At 39.2% G+C, this 16,306-nt stretch overlaps 1 protein-coding gene and 1 long non-coding RNA gene across 3 annotated transcripts in view; one reads left to right on the top strand and one right to left on the bottom strand.

Moving 5' to 3' along the window:
• usp43a (ubiquitin specific peptidase 43a) overlaps window positions 1-16,306 on the top strand; it is a 63,716-nt gene that overhangs the window by 11,718 nt on the left and 35,692 nt on the right. The window contains exon 3 of the mRNA XM_068321321.1: window positions 11,372-11,469. Coding sequence (XP_068177422.1) covers window positions 11,372-11,469 — 98 coding nt within the window. The remainder of the gene's footprint in view (window positions 1-11,371; window positions 11,470-16,306) is intronic.
• On the bottom strand, window positions 8,988-14,501 carry LOC137600005 (uncharacterized). 2 transcript variants are annotated; one of them, XR_011036899.1, is made up of 4 exons: window positions 14,414-14,501; window positions 11,259-11,420; window positions 9,993-10,147; window positions 8,988-9,196 (listed from the first exon to the last, which is right to left on the bottom strand). It is a non-coding gene; the product is annotated as an uncharacterized lncRNA (long non-coding RNA). The 2 variants fall into 2 exon arrangements; XR_011036898.1 differs by lacking the exon at window positions 14,414-14,501 and having other exon boundaries at window positions 11,259-11,501.

Genomic DNA, 16,306 nt, shown 5'->3' with positions numbered 1-16,306 from the left:
AAACACCATCCCCAAAGTCAAACATGGTGGTTTTCAAACAGGGCTTTTCTTCAGCAAGGACTTGGAAGATTGTTAGAGTTGATGGGATGCGGAGGCTCACCTTCCAAAAAGACAATAATCCTAAACATAAATGCAAATCTACAATGGAATGGTTTAAAACTGACCATATAAAGGTGTTAAATGGCCAAGCAAAAGTCCAGACCTCAATCTAATAGGGCATCTGTGGAAAGATCTGAAAATTGCTGTGCAGAAACAATCTCCACCTAGCCTTAAGGAACTTGAGTTGTTTGGTACGGAGGAATGGGCAGAATTTTTTGTCTCAAGATGTGCAAAACTTATAGAGACATACCCAAAAAGACTTGCGGCTGTGATCGCAGCAAAAGGAGGTTGTACAAAGTATTAAGTCAAAGGGGGCCAATACTTTTGCACGTCCTACTGTAAACACAATATAAAATGTTGAATAAATTTGGTTCCACTTCATGATTGTGTCTCACATGTTGTTGATTCTTGAAAAGACAAAAAACTGAAGATGTTTTAAGTTTAAAGCCTGAAATGTAGCAAAATGAGCTTGTAGAACAGCAGTTCCTACTGGTTTCAGGTGAGTGGTAAGTTATCCAGAGAAGCTGAATTAATTTGAACCAGGGGCCCCATCTAATGCAACTTTTGCTTAAAATTAGCCATAAATTTAGTCAATACATTTTGAATGGAATTACTGTCAAAAGAAAGTATTCCCTGTTTTGCAGGAGAACCATGATACCTCAACAAGTGCTTTGGGTCGTTCCAAAATCCAGTGTTGTAAAGCACTGATGTAGAACAGTAGAAAAATATTTATTTGAAAAAAAAAAAAAAGTAGATTTGTTATATGCTGTGACATCTTGAAGGACACACCTGCTGTTAGAGCAATATGACCAGTTCGCCAGCGTAACCGGAGTAACATTACATAACACAACACAGTCAAAGGCAGCTCGGTAATGTTCATTCTCACTCCCAATGGGAACTTGCTAAACTGGCTTAGTTTCCTTCTTACACACACACACACACACACACACACACACACACACACACACACACACACACACACACACACACACACACACACACACACACACACACACACACAATAGTGGAGCCGCAGCTACGAGGCATGAAAGATACATGAAGTTAAAGGTCAGAATCACTCTCATAAACTGAGCATTGCTTCCTCCCCACAGTTCTCAAAATATGAGGAAGATGAGCTCAACTATCCTGATGAGAAAAATTCCTCAGTGTCTTTTTATGATTGTACAAGCATAAAATTCAAGTCGTCAAAACTTTACGTGTTTTTTTCCATTTTAAATACTGCTAGTAGTTTTTTCTTTTTTTCCCCCGCCACACAAGACTTGGCTGGGAGAATAAAATTTTTCTGGCCTTTGTGTCAGCTGTACAGACTTTGAAATTGGGTCAGTGGATATGATGAATGTTATCACTGGAGATGGGAAAGATGAGTTTTATAGCTCTTAGTCTCAGCATATCCAGGGCGGTGCAGATCAAACATTTGAGAAATTAAATTAATCATTTGACAGATAGGGCGACTATAACACAGTTATCTATTCTCCACTAGTAATGCTTTGATATAACATTCACCCTTTTTTTTTTCAGTGAAACATATCATTTGTGTTTTGTGTTAAATTAAATCTAAAACATAGCAGAAGCGTTTTAAACAAAAACATAGAAAGAATTGGAAGTTTCATGGATGTCTTTTGAAAAAAATTTTTAAATTTTTTTTTAATTGTTTTTGGCTGCAGAAGAAAAAGAGAAATGTAAGGGGAATGGTCACCGCCACACACAACCCCCACCCCACCCACACCCCCGACACCTGTGCCACATACAAGTGCTCCTGCTCTCCATCACACACAATTTTTATTGAAAAGCAGCCTTCATCCATGAGGAAATGTTTGTTCTTGAAAAAGAAAGTGTTCCAGCAGGTTGTTGTTGTGATGATTTACTATTATAGTTAAGACCTACTCCTTTTCATACATTAAAAGATGCAGTACATCCACCTACTTGAATAGTGCAAGGTGCTTTTCAAAAATATGTCTCCACATTCATTTCTCCTGTCTCCACAGATTCATTCACAATTCACTTAACTTGTTGAAATGTCGTTTTTAATCCTCCGCTGGTTTCATGTCAAACAGAACGACTGAGTAATTCCTCTCTTCCTCTCTCACTCTCCATCTCCTGCAACTCGTTTTTCTTTCTTCTGTTGGGGATACCGGAACGTTTTGCATTGAGATGGGACAACGTTGAAACAATAATACCATTGCATTTTTCTCTTGTCAGCTCTAACAGCTCCTTGGCATTCCTTTTTATTACCTCTGCTTGATGTCATTAAAACAACTAAGTAAAAGGCTGTGACCATGTGTTTTTAATGTACAAATGGGAAATGTCTACATGACATTGATATGTTGAATAGCTCTTTACTGGCCCACGGAAGTGAGAAAAACAATTATGACAGAAACCCATGAATAGCATGAGCGCTGCAGATTGCAACTAAACATGTTTATGCAGCTGTGTTTGAGTCGTTTTAGAAACTTTACAGATTGATTTTGGTACAGAGAAGTGATAGGCCAGTAAATATTAGGATAATACATTCAGTGAATATCTGTCAATCTATCCAAAGATAATTAATCCGGATGCCAGATTGTTTTGCCAGAGGAATTCCAATCTCCTTATCCTTACAAATATGGTGAATTCTTAATGGTCTGTACGTCTAGCCTTAAATCCAGTTTTAGTTCAACCAATACCAAACAAATTACGAAAATATAGAAAAAATGAAACTTTCTAATAAATTAAATAATCTATTCTAAGATTTTTGTTGATTTTCTTGTCAATGGGAGCTACAAACCAGGAAATACCTTTTTGACCACGCAGTAGAAATCACAGATGAGATTTCAGCACAGAGAACTCGTAACATAACAGCATAACGGAAAACAGGGCAACCCCCCCCCCCCCCTCCACACACACACACACACACACACACAGTGGCATAGCCCTAGAAGAGGGCTGCTGTGTCAGAAATGCCATACTGCAGGCGGTTATGAAAAATTAAATATCGTCCTCTCAGGGGGCAACAGTTTCACACAGAATAGATTCAGAAGTGGCGGCAGAAAAATTAGTCCAAATATTGATCTGTGTGCCGTAGATGGCAGCAGGAACATCATTATGACCACATTCTGTCCTCTACATTTTCTCCCAGAGTGTTCTCTGTTTGGCACCAGTAGGATGAGTTGCTCTTGTGATTTTGTAAATTGAACGGTTTTCTGAGCTTTCGATCATTTATATCAGAATTATGACGTTTGTCTGCATTTTTCACAGGTTATAGAGTTTATTGTTATTAAGGGGAAAGACGTCGATGAGGCAGCTGGTAAAAAAGAAGAAAAAAACTACTCTGGAGTATAAGACTGTGGACAGCAGTTAGGCAGGTAGGTTCTGGGTGCAAAAAAACCCAAAAGATCTAGAATGCACGGCCTTAGTCACCACTTTTGAACCAGTGAAAGCAATCTAATGATCTGTTGATAAGTGGCTTAGAAGCCAGGTCTTAAGTATTGCAGGATTGATTGATGAAAAGGTTCAACTGTGCAGCAGAGAGTAAGTGGAGTGAAGGACCAGGTAATGAGGAGTGCTGAACAGGGACATTCAGAGCCTTGTCTGCAACATAAATATACCTCCACTAAGAAACACACAGGACACAGAGGGGAAGGGGGAACAATGGAACAGCAAGGGAGAATAGGAGTTGCAGCCATTGCTATAGAGGTACCAAAGCGTGGATATTCACTGTAATAATTAGATCCTTCTATACGAATGGAATATTTGTGAAAATTTCAATATTCTTTAAATTTCAATAATACTTCAAACGACGCCCTTTTAATAGTTCAGGAACTTTTGAAATGTAAAAAAACAACAACAACTCAACAGGATTACAGTATTAGACATCTTTGTAGCAACAATTTAAAATGAAGAAGGTAATGGATGCTACGAAGAAGAAGCCTTAGAGTATGTCTCATAGTATGAGTTATTTTTATGTTTCAGAAGTTCTTGAACTGATATAAAGGACATCCTTTGAAGTATTTATGAAGTTTCATTAATATTCCATTCATGTAGAAGGATCCATTTATAAAAGTGAATGTCCACGTACATGTCACCCACCTTGTGTTACTGTGCTCTGGTATTGCTATAGCTATGGCTGCAACTCCTATTGGAATGAAATGACAAAGTTAATGGATATTATTAAAAAGAAAGACTCATAGTATGAGTCTCATTCTTGTGCTACTCAGCTTTTTAAAAGAAGCTGAGTAGCAGTAGTCATGATATGCTGCTGTGTGACGTCCGCGATCTTAAAGAGGTGAAAGGGAAATTTGGATCCCCTGGTGCTTTCAAAGAATTTCTCCTCATATATTCAGAGTATTAAAAAGAAAACCATTCAAACTATTTCATACAAACACATGAAGTTATAATATTATATAACCTGAGTATACTGTGTGTAGGATGAAAGCAAACTTCATCTAGAATTAGTCCTTGGGAAACTGAGTCTTCCATAGGAGGGATAAAATAAGTAAGTCATCTACACTTTGTTTTTATTCCCTATTTGTTGTTGAATCAACACTGTAAATCAAAGTCTCCTAAAGATACTAAAAAATGTAGAACTATTTATTCAGCTCTTCAGTTATAGATGTTGGCCTGAAGTTAGTCTGACATGGACCAAGGAAAATAACATTTTTGAGGGGATTTAAATATTTCTCACTCAGTTATTGTCAGTCTTGAGTGTGATCAGTGTTGAGAAATGGAAGTAAACAGAGTCTGTCCTGCAGGTTCATTGTTCAGTGTAACTACCACACCCTTTACAAACTTGTCTTCCTTTTATGGTGTCTTCCTGGCACCTGTATTGCTTTGGTACATGACTGGAAGCTTCAATGCAGTCTGACCTGTTTCTCTCATTTGTACTCCATTGTTCACAATGGTACTCAGTGGCCTTTCCTTAAAGACTATGTCATTGAAGTCATTTTATCTGATGTTGACCCATAAAATCCACTAAAAAAGATTTATGAACAAGAATTTGATTTATGTGTTTGATTCGTCCGTTTGTTGTTTGCAGTGACAGGATGTCCTCTGTGTTTTCCACTGGTTTAAGTGAGGATGAAGCATAAATAAACCAGTGTGACACACACCCTTATAGAACTTGCAGGCAAATAGATCGTCTCCTATCAACTTGATAATCAAGTCGTGTTAATTTATTAACATAGCTAATTCCTGAGTCAATATTTGTTTGCCAATAAGACTTTTTTTTAGTTTGCATATGAGAAAGAAAGAGAGTTGTAAAGATAGATGGAGAAAGGGAGAGAAAAAAGAAGAGAGAGAAAGAGAGAGCCAAGTTTGTCCATCCCTGTCCTGAAAGGGATGGACAGTTTCTGGCTGGCATCTCCATATTAACAACCATACTCTATGTGGCTGCACTCCACCACATTAAATATATTGGGTACACTGGTTCTCAGATACGGGTGGGCCTGAAAAAGAGGAACAGTCGAGCAATTTTTCGCTGTTTATAAGTAACCCTGTAACTGGTATCAGCCATCTCAGAGCTGATGCATCAAGCAGAGTTTTTGGACAGACAGTGATGGTTGGAAGCGTGTCGACGAAAGTCTATAGGAGGATAGATGAAAAAGACAGGGGGTTAAAAAGGTGGTGGTTTTCTGCAGTTATCTCCCACATTGCCTTGTTACCACAAGTCAGTATTGGATTGGCTGAATTAGTGTGACCAGTCTGGGGCTGAAAGAATAAACACCAGTCAGCAGATTTACTGCATGGGCAGCGATTCATTTATTCCTCCCCTCTCTGGAATGTCTCTATGTCAGTGTTTCTCTCTCCCTATCTGTCTGTTTTTTAAATGCCAATGTCTGCCGTCTGTTGTCAAGTTGGAGCCAAAATGTAGAGAACCACCACAATGTCTGATGTGTCTGTTTTACAAGGTTTTTTTTGTTGGTTTGTTTGTTTTTCATCCATTAGTTCATTCATTCATTCATGTAAAGCTCATCATGTTACATTGGTTGGTTAGAAAATGGAAAGATGATGCTCTATGAATATGAGTGTAAAATAAATATCTTTGTGTGTACAAGTGCCTTTGTGACAAAAAAACTACTACAGTGTCCAACATTAAGATGAGTGCTGTTACTTGTCACAACGTGTGTGATTAAAAGTGCTCAATTATTTCATTTATTTCATGACTCAGGCTTCATTGGGCTAAGCTGTATTTGCATATTACTGAGCTTTAACAAGATGAGAAAATGTTCTGGAATAGCATCATACGGAGGAAACCCGTGTGGATGTAGCTTACTAACATCTTACAGCCACATGGAGTGATTAGACTTTAAGCCTACTTAAGTAATTTTAACATCGCTCCGGGGCTAGAAATCTGTCAGTGAATAAACATGTTAATTTAAAAAAAAGAAAAGAAAAACATTATTTACTCTCAGCTGGGGCTGAAGAACATTTTCAATACATGCTAAAATTAAAACCTTGCCTGTGCTGATATTTTAAAACTGTTAGAATTAGGTACTTGGCTTTCTGCTCTTACAGACACAGTCAGGTTTGGATCCAAAGGGAAGAAGAGAGACGGCTGGCATCCAGTCAGTCTAATAAATGCCTAGAAAGACACAGAACACAGGATAGTAGCACCACCCCCAGGTAGGGATGGAGAACAGCACTCAGCAGTCACACAAGCGTTCAAATGCAAGTCATGACTCAGGGCCACAGTGATATGACTTCAGTTAAAATCCTCTGCTACCAGGTTCTTTAAAAAGAGTCACATGACTGAATTCTGAAGCAGCAACCAGCTGACTCAATAGTGACTGTCCCCAATTCACTGATAAAGGAAGCAGCACGAAGCATACATAGTCGGTGGGAGCGTGCACATGCGCGCACACACACAAAGGTCGACACATTCATTTTTCTGAATGTAAGGCAATCATTTCAAATCCGTGATGATATTTTCAGATCCACTGTGTCACTGCTTCACTATCAAATACTCTCCATTTCATTAAAAATTTTCACTGCTGCACAGACACAGATTCACATAAATACACACATGCACAGCAGTTAAACTGCTAATAGCAAGTTGATTTTTTTTTTTTTTTGCTCAAATGTACCAATTACTGTAGATTTGTTGGGCCTCATGATGACAACTTACAAATATTTCAGAGTCTACTGAGCAATTAGAAGGAACTGACAAAAACAAACAGTAAGATGACTAATGAGACGTAAAGTAAAGGAATTAAGAAAGAGATGTGATAAATAAGGTTCAGTCGCTTCATTGTAGGGCATTAAAGTGTCTCACCGAGAGAGGTTCTACTTTTCTTCATGGGCCACCCACCGTTAAATTGTCCATATTTTTCTTTGTAGTATTATTCTCCTTGTATGTATGTGTGTGTGTCCATGTTTGTGAACAATCAATTGCGAAAAGGCAGGCGTTTTGATAATTATTTTCTTCTTGAAAATCGAGGACTCTCCTACAAAGCTGAATTTATAATTAGAAAAATTAATACTACGACGTACAGTAAGTATTACACTTTGCATTTAAAGCATCAAGCCACAGACATACAACCACACGCTGGAAGCCCCCAACCCAAGCTCACTCCCCATCAAGCTGGAGAGGTAACATCACAGTAACATCACACATGAATGCGCTTTGGACACATTTTCATGTCCTAAGTGGAGTGTGAAGATCTCTTGAGGGAAACTGTCTGTGACAGAAGCTCGGGGCCAAAGAGATTTGTAGTGGCTGCACTGAAAAAAAATCTGGTCTCACTCAATACATTTCCAAGCTAAGATGAGGGTTCTGATAAAAGAAGTCTGGGATCAGAGGGAAGACAAATCTTTACCAAATATTATACAATTACTTTTTTTATAAAGACATTTGAGTTACTTCTATACTGACTAGCAGCTAAAATACGTATTGCTTGCGGTACATAGCATTAATCAGCAGCATTACAATGATGACTATTGTAGTGAATTTGCCCTCCAGCTCCTGTTAAATACACGATCATTTATCATTTTCAGACATCTCTGTTGCCTCTGTTCTTTTACAATTGCAGCATGTCTTCACAGAGGCATTTTAATCTTGTGTCACACTGTTGCTGCTCAGGAACCCTGATGAGAGAGGGATAGTCCGCTTAATGGGTAGATCACAAATGTCTTATCTTTCATAATTATTTCCAGTAGGCCCTGTATTTTCGTAAAAGTTTCCTTGTCTAGATACATTTGAGAGTGCCATGATCAAAACCAAATCCTGCATGTTTTAATGTCATGCAGTGGCACGATTCGTAGAGATAGGTTGAAAGACAGGGACAATAACAAAGGAAAAGTGATGTACAGTTGGTAAGGAGGTGCATCCATGCAGGACGCCAAGATAACAGAAGCCATCTGATCCTTTTTAGCTTTTCTGCCTGCATAATGTGCACACACACACACACACACACACACACACACACACACACACACACACACACACACACACACACACACACACACACACACACACAACCACCACCAGGTGAGTTCCTTCAGATCTAATGTAATGTAATGGGTTTGACTGGTATAGAAGTGCTTTGTTCAAAATATGAGAACATTTTACATTATTTCTTTATGATATTAGTATTCTATAAAATAAACTATGTACTGATTGAAGTGCCAGCAGTATATCATTTCCAAATTTACAGTGGAGCGGTTGTGTCTGCATGCATGAAACTGATATGTGCACCCTTGATTTTATGCCTGCTTGCATCGGCTGATTGTGGAAATCGCAACCTCTCTGACCTCTAATAGCTCAGTGCAGGAGAAAACACAGAGAAAACAAGAGAGTAGGAGGACAAATGTTCTTTCCAAAGTGACCTGCACTCTTTCTACACCTTGTAACAACCTGGAAACCTTGCTAGCGTGGGACTGGCTTTATTTCCAAAGCTTAAATACAGTTTTAGAGCAGCTTTGTTGTAATGGAATCAGCCTTGGTGTTTTCATCTTTCTAATGTAGCTCATCATAACGGATTCAGTTCTTACTCTTGAAAACAGGTGTCCAAATCGTACAATCCTTTGCTAGGTGTGCTCCAGGCTTTCGACTCGCGTTCTGCAGTAGGTCTGGTTTTTTGTGTTGTAATAATGCAACACCTGGCTGTTTTGGAAAAAAACAAGACCAAATAAAACTTGTTGTAAACACATAAGCATGTGCAAAATAAGTTGATACGTAATAAGAAATTACATCTGTAGCGTGAGATTACTGTTTGATTAGAGCGTAATACAATTTCATTCATTTTATCCGAGATAATAGAACAGATCTGAAACCATGGCAGATGTATAGGCATGTGAACACCACCAATAGTTTTGTTTTATTTTGGGATTGTATTCAGTCTGACATTACAGCATCTTACTGCCTCTAAATATATAGTATTTATTTGCAACTGCAGTTACCAGCCCCCATATTTATTTTTAATGAATGGTAACAGAGCTGAAACAATATCGTGGTGGTATTCATTATTCCTGGAGTGATAAATAAAGACGCACAGTACACTCAGTGCTTTTTCTGTTTCACTGTGTATTTCATTGCTTTGTTGTTGTTTTTTTCATTCTGTCACTTGCTCTCAAACCTGTTGAGGAAAGTCATCTGATCTCAGGTCTGGTTTAGTGATGCTAACCTGCTTAAGTGTGCAACGAAAAGCCAGATGTTTTATCCAATAAGAGTCTAGACAAAGTCTAGTGGTTATTCCTCTCCTCCCCTCAACATTTTACCTCGTCTTGCTCATATGCACATGGATACACGTGAGAATGCAAATGGTAACCACAGTTTGACTGAACTGAAAAGTGAAAGTCTGGTATGTGATGCTGTAACAGCAATGGTATGAAGTGTATACGTCTACTACAAACTGACAATGGGACATTATGGGAAATGCTTTAAGACAAACGTGACTAACTGGTATTCTCTGGTGATTACCCTCGCTGTTTTCAGGACATGGTCCGTCTGATCAGAGTGTTCTCTATTCCTACATGTTGAATGGGGGGGAAAAGGGTCATGGTTTCCATGGTGATATTTGAAACCCAGTCTGTCTCTGGGGGTCTAGGGATTGTTCTGCATTGTTCGATAGAGAAGAGATGGAGAAAAGAGGGTGAAATCAAGAGACAGAGTGGGTCACAGCAGAAGAAAAGAGATTGCTATTGAAATTATATACTTTTATTCTTCCTCACACACTGCCAAGCTAGCAAAATTAACTAAAAAAGAAACAAATGGCTAGTCCACATGGGTGTCAAGGGGCGAAAGGCGGAAGCAAAAGCGACAGTGGAAGGTACAGCAGCAGTTTTGAGAGAAAAACAAAGGTTTAAAAAAGGAAACTGACGCGTCGACTATTAAATTAGTTGTTCACAATTTTAATAATCCAACATAATCGTGAATAGTCGACTAACTAATAGATATACAGTATTTTTGTTTTCACTTATCACTATATTGAGACCTTTGTTGTTTTTGGCAGATCATGAAACATATTATGTTTTATAGTAATTTAAATCATAACAATGTAAATTTAGCAGCACACATGATGGCAAAGCGTCTTTATGGTTTGGATTTTACAAAGTTTCAAAAATACAAAAAACAGTTCAGAAGGTCACTGAGAGCCTGGTGGGACCCGATCTGAAGGATCACAGTTATAATTGTGATTTTCTTTGCTGCTGAATGTTTGACTTTGACAAAAGAGTATGTGTCTCCTTTATCACTGAAAAGATTGAGTGACCTAGGTTTGAAAAGGTGTAACTTGTAACTTGTAACTTGTCATATATACAGCCAATACCAAAGTTTAATATCAGAAGCAGTATGATTTTTTTTTTTGGAGATTTCAACTTCTACTGTATAAAACAATTTAGGCAAGTTATATATCTCTGCCTGGAACCTGTTCCTGCAAACATACTGTCACTGTTGTTGCTGTGCTCATTTTTATAGCCCTCTGCAACTGAAACTGACAAACACCCGCGCAGTGCTGTAACATTAAGTAGTGGGTGCAGGATGTCTAGGAACTGAAAGCCCTGCTTCACTGGCTGACACTAATCATTAGACAACACACACACATACCTATGCATCTTTAATTTTTGTAACCAATCAACAATTAGCAGAGGTAAATAAGCAAACACCACACTGATTGACAAAACTCCAGGTATCTAAATTAACAACTGTTAAGGTGATTAGGGTTTACCTTGTTTTTTCTGTTTTTTTTTTCTCTCCCTGCAATGAATCTTCCAAGTCCAGGTAAATATACATCCACTCATATGATAACTTGTCACCCTCTTCTTTTGTCTGTTTCTACAGGGAGCCAGTTCATCGGAAGATCCCTCAGGTTCATCCAGAGCAGAGAAGCCTGGAGATCGACATAGTTTTGTTCAGGATCATTTCCAGGCCCAGTACAGGTGGGAAGAAAAAAACATGCATTCTTTGATTTCAGAAAGTTGGTTGCACTTCAGTCGTGACAAATTATTGGTCATTTGTCTCTTTGTTGTTATATCAAGAGTTGTGGAGTTTGTTACACCCACCATCTGTAGACGCTCTCTGTTTAGGAAAGTAAAAGCTCAAACATGACATACAGGAGAGACCAAGATAGAATAGTTCTGCATACAGAGAATAGCAACACAGAAAATTTACAAAAATAGCAATACTACATAGATACAAGGCCTGATCTCTCCTTTATGGACTGCCTTCTTCAAGATGAACTAGGACAACAAGGCAGTCAGAGACTAAAACATCCTGTGACTTACCCTGATCTACTTTCAGGGTAGGTCAGGGTACCCTGAAAGTAATACCTGACTAGTGCATGGACTAGTGCATATGGAGAAGGTCAGTGTAAGACCATAGATCAAATATATCTATGGTCTTACTCACACTGGCCTTCTCCCTCGTCTTTCTATCTTATCTGGTTCATGAGTGTGCAAAAGTTGAAATTTGACCTTGACCTAGTTATCTCAAGTTCAAGGTCATCATCTCACTTTCATCCCCTTTGTCGCCTGAGTAATGTGCTTTTTGTTTCATCTTTCTATCTAAAACGTGTACGAAGATCTGTGGTGGACATACTAACGGACGGACGGACGGACGGATGAACAAATGAACACACGAACACAGGAACACTGACAATCACAATATATCACCGCTTTGAAGCGGGATGTAATCAGACTGAAGATGAATGACGGAAGAATAAATACATAAATTAATAATGATTACATTTTGCTAATGTAACAGGACATTACATTATGAGTGAACTCATCATTAGATTGATGAAATAATCAATAGGCGGGACGATCACAATTGTCTATCCCAGCTGCCTACGGGCGAAAGGGGGGGTACACCCCAGATAAGATGCCAGCTCATTGCAGGGCCACACATGAAAGACAAACCCACAGTCACATCTACGAAAAATTTAGTGTGACCGATTTACCCAAACAGCATGTTTTTAGAGGGGGGGGGGGGGGGGGGGGGGGCTGGAGTGAGTGGACAGAACATGTAAGTTTGTTACAGTTGTCGAGGTTTTTACATTTTCAAGTAGGATTTTTAGTCATTTTATAATGTATCTAGTCTGTGGTATTATTACTTATATACAGTCAATCAATCACTCAATCAATGTTTTCATCTACTATTTTTTTTAAAGCTGGCACTCATTTTGACAGAACAAATCACTCTGTCTATGCTAATCACAAGTGATTGATCACTACTGATCTAACTAACTACACTAACAATCGCTAATGATCGCTAGTGATCATTAGTGATTGCTGTAATGTTCTGTGTGGGAAACAAGTCTAAAAGCCATTACATCAAAATACAACTGTACGTAATTGTATTACAATGAAATGATGCTCGTCAATCTTCTTATCGCATATTACTTAAACTCCCAATTAATAAATCAAGCACACATTAAGTTCTCCTGTTAATCACTTAACATTATTAGTTTTTAGATGTGCTGTTTCTATTGTAGATCATGAATATATCAACACCAAAAATTGTGAAAGGGGGATTACCAGTTTTTTTAGTCCAAATTCTTTGAAATCTCTTCTATTTCACCCTTTACCCCACTTTTTATTCACACATCATTGGGCCTTTACGTGCTGACATAGCACTACCAATCTCGCTCAGTGTTCTTTTTTCTTTCTGGGCCTTTTTTGTGACCTTTCCTCCTTTTGTCTTCATCACTCGACTGATTTCTCTTTCTTTCCTCATCTTCCTTCCTGATTCTTTTATATCTCACAGATGTTCCTCTGAGACATTCAGCATGGTTGTCTGATATGAATAAATGTTTACGATTACTGCCAGAGCTGTCTTGTGATCTGGGGTTGTCAAAATGAGAGATAGTGCTCAAGTCTCGTTGTTGTGCAGAATAATAATTTAAGTTAGTTTATGTCAAAGCCGCCCTCCGTTGTCACTCTTGGTTTTTGGCATTTATTTTTAATGGCCTGGGATGTGGGGAAAGCCCCAGCGTATGTCTCCTTCTGAATATCATATTGACTTTTATTTGGATGCACACTAAATGTGAATATGTCTGGAATATTAAACAGTTTGTAAATTAAATGTTGTCAGATAGAACTGAAGAAACCTCTCAGAGAGGTCAAATGACTTTAAAAAGCTAAGTCCAGTGGATTTATTTAAACAGCTTTGGATAACCATGACCTGGATAACTGAAAAACCTAAACAGATATCAGATAGGTTTATCGAACCATTTAACCAAATGAAGCATAAGAGTGCTAATGCGATAAAATCGTATTGTTTTCACAGCCTCAGTGGACACAGGTCTCTACAAAGGAAATATATCTGATAAAGAAATTCTCATGCAAAATTCTTTGAAGACTGCTTCAGAAAAGTGCAAGCTTCAAATATTCACTTTTATCGGGTGATATTTCCATGTGTGTTGACTTGGGTCATACCATTCCCCAGTCTGCTCAGTGTATGGCTGAAAATATGGCCAGACTTTGAATTTAACGCTCTCACCACCCACAGTGCTTTCTTCATGCCCAGACTCACATCACACTCCCCCTCCTGCTGATACCCCCCAGCTCCCTTCAGTTCCACACTTTGAAGTGGGAGCTTGCCAGTTAGTTGAGGGCATTAGTGAGTGGAATTAACTTTCCATCTCATTCTTGTTTGATTAGGTCAAAGGAATTTTCTTTCCACTTTAATGTTCTTAACAATTTTCCTGATTTCAAAAAAATAGATCAACATATTTCTAATAGATTTTGCAGAGATTTAGGTCCTGATTATGGCAGGTAGGCAGGTATGGCAGATTATTGTGGCCCCAAGTTGCAGGAGACAGGCAGATCAATGTTCAGAAAGTTTATTATAAAAGCGAGCAAGAACACAAAAGCTGCAGGTAACCTGGTGGTGCCAGGAGGCTGGGGCTCCAAGTAATAACAGCGACGAGGCACCAAACTGCAATCAACAAATAAAAAAAACAAGAATTAGCTCTGCTGTTCACTGGAAACAACAAAAGGTACTCACAAGGTCACAAAGAGTCTGGATAGCGCTACCGAACAAGACGGAATTATCTGGCACTGTAGTGAGAGTCAGGACCAGCTTTATAGAGAGGTTGACGAGGGTTGATTGCGATCTTTTGTGCCTCATTGTCACGACCCCTCCACACACCAGCCCTACAGGTCCTGGAAGGAAAGGAAAAACAAAAGGGGAAAACACAAAAACAGCCACACAGCATGCACAAGAGAACCAAAACCAGAACATATACAGTATCTTGTTGTTTGAAGTAAGACCTATTTACCACAAAATCAGAGATGACAATCAGGGAGAAAGAGAAGCGCTTAAATTCAGGGACCAGTTCCATTTCGAACCAGTTATAGGTGAATTCTATGACTTATTCAATGAGCACGCATGAGTTACTTAACCAGTCTTTTATTTGTTTTGTTGGATTAATTTAGTCAGGAAGATAAGAACTTGCAATCACAATGTTTTTTATTTATTTTATTTTTTTATTTCATATACTTAATTAATCCCCGAAGGGAAAATAGTGGCACACTCTAGTGTAACGTGCAAATATTAGTGTGTATAGGCCCTGAACACACAGGAGCCCCTGCTTGGTGCGCCCAAATGAGTAACTTGTAAGGGGGAACGGTGCCTTGCTCAAGGGCGCCTTGCTCAAGGGCGCCTTGGCAGTGCTCCAGAGGTGAGTTGACACCTCCCACTGTTAGGTCACACTCCAGGTGTTTTTGGCGGGAGCAGGAATCGAACCGCCGATCTCAGAACATTGGACGACCCCCCACTGCCGCCCCTTTGTCACCAAACATCTGAGGAGGAGCAAAGTTAGGCTTTTTTGTTTTGTTCTGACCAAACCAAAAGACCACTCTCTGTTCAGATCAGATACCTGGCGCTATAACATATCTACCCACAAACACACATATGCACAGCACAACAGCAGCTGCTGTTCTTTATCTGAGAGAAAGCTTTGGTGCTCAGCATGCCACCATTAGGCTCTGAGATACAAAAATTAGGGTTGAGCCAGGTGCTCTTTTTCAGACGAGTATCCGGTACGGATAACGCATTTTTGACGAGTACGAGCACGATTCAAGTAAAACTCGCCAATACTCATGCTCGTTCATTCATTCATTAATTTTCTTGACCACTTCATCCACTTGCGCGGGTCTTGGGGAGCTGGAGCTTATCCCAGCTGGCATAGCTGAAGTAAAATCCTCAGAACTGGGGGGTGGCAGTGGCTCAGTGGTAGAGCGGGCGGTAGAGCGGTCGCCCAATGTTCCAAGATCGGCGGTTTGATTCCCCCCCAAAAACACCCAGTATGTGAGCTGACAGTGGGAGGTGTCAGCTCACCTCAGGAGCACTGCCGAGGCGCCCTTGAGCAAGGCTCCGTCCCCCTTACAAGCTGCTCATTTGGGTGCTCTACAAAGGGGCTGCCCGCCACTCTATCTCCCATTGCATGCTTACAGGCACCCTTGTGTGTGGTTGTGTGTATTACAGAGGCTTGTACACACTAATATGTATGCGTGTGATTGATTGATGACTAACATACTAACATACTTCTTAATTTTCCTTCAGGGATCACAACAGTATATAAAATTTTTTAAAAAACAGAACTAACTGAACCTTTGCATCATAATGTGAGGCATGATTTAGGGATTGTAGATGCAATGAACTGTAGGTGAAGATGTGAATACAAGACTATTAATGTACTGTAATCAATTGATTACAGTGCTAGTGATGGATTTTGTTTTTATATAATGTTTAGTTAAAACTATCTGAGAATAA

Source organism: Antennarius striatus, chromosome 8, assembly GCF_040054535.1.
Source record: "Antennarius striatus isolate MH-2024 chromosome 8, ASM4005453v1, whole genome shotgun sequence".
In the NCBI taxonomy this organism is placed as follows: domain Eukaryota; kingdom Metazoa; phylum Chordata; class Actinopteri; order Lophiiformes; family Antennariidae; genus Antennarius; species Antennarius striatus.
This window is presented reverse-complemented; position numbering and strand designations above follow the sequence as displayed.